This window comes from Solanum dulcamara, chromosome 10 (genome assembly GCF_947179165.1).
Source record: "Solanum dulcamara chromosome 10, daSolDulc1.2, whole genome shotgun sequence".
NCBI lineage: Eukaryota > Viridiplantae > Streptophyta > Magnoliopsida > Solanales > Solanaceae > Solanum > Solanum dulcamara.
Window position 1 is genome coordinate 46641795 of NC_077246.1, and position 4814 is coordinate 46646608.

The 4814-nt window shown below is 37.1% G+C and overlaps 1 protein-coding gene across 1 annotated transcript; it reads right to left on the reverse strand.

Moving 5' to 3' along the window:
* Positions 1 to 3374: 3374 nt before the first annotated feature.
* Positions 3375 to 4526, reverse strand: LOC129869770 (uncharacterized). The gene is made up of 4 exons (XM_055944389.1): positions 4412 to 4526; positions 4110 to 4342; positions 3726 to 3938; positions 3375 to 3638 (listed from the first exon to the last, which is right to left on the reverse strand). Exons 1-4 carry the CDS (start codon positions 4524 to 4526, stop codon positions 3375 to 3377), a joined length of 825 nt encoding a protein of 274 aa, XP_055800364.1.
* Positions 4527 to 4814: the final 288 nt, after the last annotated feature.

A 4814-nucleotide genomic window follows, 5' to 3' on the forward strand; every position in this document is an offset into this window, starting at 1 on the left:
CTCTATGGACCTGACTAACCTCGCCTGGTGCCACTGATTTACCCTTTTGGGCAGTCGTCGCTTTTCTCGGAGGCATTTCTGAAAATCATAATAATCATTTCGTTAGGAGAGAATCATCCTAATAATATAGCTCTATCGCACGATCTAAGACAAGAAGAAAAAGTAACATCCTAAATGCCCTGTAGCCTCCTGCTTATAGATGTGGTGCACAACACATCGATAAAATGGACTCTACTAGACACGGTCTGTAGACATTCCGAGGACCAAACTGCTGTGATACCACTTTTTTCATGACCCAACCCCGTAGGCCGTGACCTGGCCAGAGTTGGGCACCCAAACATACCCTTATCCCCAAATTAGCATATTAATTGAATAAACATAGATAATGATCAGAAGGAATCTCTAAATAGATCACAAAAATAGATATAACGCACGAAGGCCGATAGGCCGTCACGAAACACACCAAGCCCAAACCATATATACAATATAATTCTGTCTACAGACCTCTACAGATGATAGCATAGTCATAAGACGGGACAGGGCCCCATCGTACCCCTGACCAACATATCCAAACATACAGACATAAAGTAAATACCGAAATACAAGCCCCGAACAAGGGAGCACTATCAACAACGCAGTAGATGTCCTAAACATGCGGCTCAGCAAAACGAACGTCGGTACCTGCGGACATGTAATGCAGCCCCCGAAGAAAGGGAGTCAGTACGGGAAATGTACCGAATATGTAAAGCATGCACTATAATATATAAAATCATAATCTGAATAGTATGTGCAAAACATGAAATCAACGTTTAGAATTTCAAAATGCTTATCAAAATCTCAAACTATATATGCACAGACATATGCCATATTCGACCCCATTATGAACTCGGTGAATAAAGTGTGGTCTCCCTCCCATCATCGGCACCACGGCACAGCATAACACCAGAGTAGGGAATATCTCCGTAACAAATCATATCATATCAGATGGCCATATCAAATCATATCATATCATATTATATCACAAACATATATGTACATGGCACAGCATAACTCTGTGGCATAACATTTACCACCCCATGTACATGTTATACCTGCCCCCTCACGTCGGGACACGGCGAACAATGCAGAGAAATACGCACGAAAACATATCCTGGCCCAGGCTCAGTGAAAGAGTGGTTACCGTATACACGAATAGAGTAGTGAAAAACCAAATGCAATTTAAATTACAAAATATTTATACAGACCCGATGACATAATTTCGATAACAAATCATAAAAGGAAACTTGAATAATAATAATAATACAAGTACTTCCAATATCACAATAGTCTATGTAAAAATAGTATTTTCCGAATCATCTCCGTACTTCCAAATATATTATGGGAATTAATGGAATAATTATTCATATAATATTAGGAAGCATAGCAAAGAGTTTCAAGGTATTCGGAATTCATTTGTGCAAAATATAAAAGTTTAGACAATTTTTCCAAAACTATTCATAATTACCTAATTCAATTCTATTGAATAGAAAAAGGGAAATTTTCGAGCGCTGATTTCGAAGAGTAGAGTGATCCCCGAGGTTCGTATTCACTCCTATTACATCTAGGACATGCCAAGAGAAGAAAAGGTAAAGCTTTACATACCTTTTTGGCCTTTTACGGTTGTCCAAGTTCAATTCCCGTTTCCTCCAAAATCTACAATTGGTCACATTTACCAATTACTATTCATAAGATTTTAAGAATTCAATATTTCCACTACTTGTCTACAAAAATTTCGGCAGCATCTCCCCTATATATATGACACCCCGAGATTACAACTCGGCCACCATATTAACAACCAAGCCAACAACAACAACATCAATTCCATCGATAATCAATTTAACACACCATAACATAAATTGGTGTAATTTTTTAATTAGTGCAACAACTTTCAACCAAACTTTGCATTTCCAAATAAATATGAATATCTCATATCCATAATTAATTTCAACTCATTCCAACATAAATGAAGAATATTCCAAGTAAGCTATCCAATTTTTATCAATTCCATATTTCACTCAAAAATTCCATAAATACAACAAAAATATTATAATTCATTTTCTTCCTTCAACTTCATAATCAAATTCATTTCCTTCTTTCAACTTCACAACCAACAACAACACTCCATACTTTTAATAATTTACCTCCATATTCTTATAATATCATACTCAAATTACATAATTCCTACAAACTAGTTTAATACCAACTTACACCATTTAAGTTTCCTTATATTCCAAGAATTACAACAACAACTAACAAGCTATGCAACCTTAATTTTTTTCCATCTCATCACCTAACTCATATTTCCAACTTCAATTAATTTCATCCAACTTTCATTTTCAACATCAATTAATTAACATAACTACCATTCAAATACTACACAAAGATACTACAAAAAAATACTACACAAAAATTGAATCATCTTACTCATAGAAGAACATGTATACATGGCACCATATTACCATATAAACTTTCATATTTCCATAAATTCCACACACCTCCACATACTACAACATCAACAAACTTCATAACACAAAGAAATTAGATTAATTCTTACCTTTTCCTTCACTTCTCCAACTCTCCAAATCAACTAAACAAGTCTCCAAACTTCCAAAACCACTACACCATGTTGTAGAGCACCCTTGACTTAGTAGGAATACTAGGAAATTATAATTTTTGGGGATGAAATTTGAAGGGTTAATTTACTCCCTCTCTTGGCCGAACTTGTCTCTTGTTTTTCCTTAAGTTTTTTTCTTGCTTCCAACTCTCTCAAAATGTCTAGAAATCTCTAGGAGTTAGATGACTTAAAGGCTCCCATGTGAAATTACCATTTTGCCCCTCACCTTTTCTAATATTTCCAAGTTGAAATTCCACCTTTTCCCTTAAGCTTTTATAGTATTTCCATATGTAAAATTCCAATTTTACCCCTAACCTTTTATGGTATTTCCACATGTGAAATTCCAATTTTACCCCTAACCTTTTATGGTATTTCCACATGAGTAATTCCAATTTTACCCTTTAACTTTTCCAATAATTCCACCTCCCAACTTAATCAATAGAAACTTGTATATAACAAGACCAAGCATAGTCTTACTCTTGACTTGTTACAAGTATCCCCAACATGTCCTTAGGTGCAAAGTGCGGGTTATAACATTCTTCCCCCCTTTTTGAACATTCATCCTCGAATGTTAAATTGATCTTATAGGTTTATAAATACGGCTGTTTCACATAATTTATTATCTAACCAATATAGGTAATAAGGAACTTAAGTTACCTTTGGGTGCAGAAAACAATCGAGGATACTTTTTCTTCATTTCTTCCTCAGCCTCCCAAGTCATTTATTCTCGGTTGTTGTTTGGCCACAATACTTTGACAGATGCCACATCTTTGGTGTGTAACCTCCTTACCTGACGATCTAAAATAGCCACCGGCTGTTCCTCATAGGATAGCTCCTCGGTCACCTGAATGTCCTGCACAGGAAATACTCTTGAAGGATCGCCAATGAATTTACGAAGCATAGACACGTGAAACACCGGATGTACTGCTTCTAAATCAGTTGGTAGATCTAGCTCGTAGGCAACCTTGCCTACTTTACGGACAATCTAATAAGGTCCTATGTATCTCAGACTAAGCTTCCCTTTTCTGCCGAATCTCATGATGCCCTTCATAGGTGACACTTTCAAGAATACCCAATCATCCACTTGGAACTCCAAAGGTCGATGTCGGTTATCTGCATATGCTTTCTGTTGACTTTGAGCTGCCAATAATCGTTCTTGAATAAGCTTCACCTTCTCAACTGCCTGCTGAATCAGATTTAGGCCAATTAACTTAGTTTCACCCACATCGAACCAACCTATAGGTGACCTGCATTTTCTGCCATACAGTGCCTCATACGGTGCCATCTAAATACTAGAGTGATAACTATTATTATAAGCAAATTCAACAAGTGGTAGATGGTCATCCCAGCTACCTTTGAAGTCAATAACACAGGCCCGCAGCATATCTTCTAACGTCTGGATAGTGCGCTTGGCTTGCCCATCGGTCTGAGGATGGAATGTTGTACTAAGGCTCACCTGGGTCCCCAATCCCGCCTGAAAAGATCTCCAAAAATTTGCTGTAAACTGGGCACCTCTGTTAGTGATAATGGATACAGGAACTCCGTGGAGCTTTACTATCTCCTTAATATATATCCTGGCATAATCCTCCGCTGAATATGTGATCCGAACCGGAAGGAAATGGGCTGACTTAGTCAACCTATCAACAACAACCCATATCAAATCGTACTTCCGTGGAGTGCGAGGTAAACCTGTAATAAAATCCATATTAATCATCTTCCACTTTCACGTTGGAATTTCCATCTCCTGTAATAAACCACCTGGTTTCTGGTGTTCAATCTTGACCTCCTGACAGTTTGGACATTGGGCCACAAACTCAGCAACATCTCTTTTCATACCATCCCACCAGAATAAACATTTAAGGTCATGGTACATTTTTGTTGTACCCGGATGAATAGAATATCGGGCATGATGTGCCTCACCCATAACCTGTTGTCGTAGCCCAGCAACATCAGGTTCACCAAGGTTTATTCTTCAATCCTCAGTGAATTCAATCAAGGTATGTGGAAATTGATCCATGAGTTTCTTTTATCCATGGAGTCCCAAAGCTTTCTCAAAGTATCTTTTAATTTTTAACGGTTTATGAATCCTAGTTTTGATGAATTGCATTAAGTTATTTCAATATCATTTTAAATTGTTATCAATGATTATTCTAAGCATGTA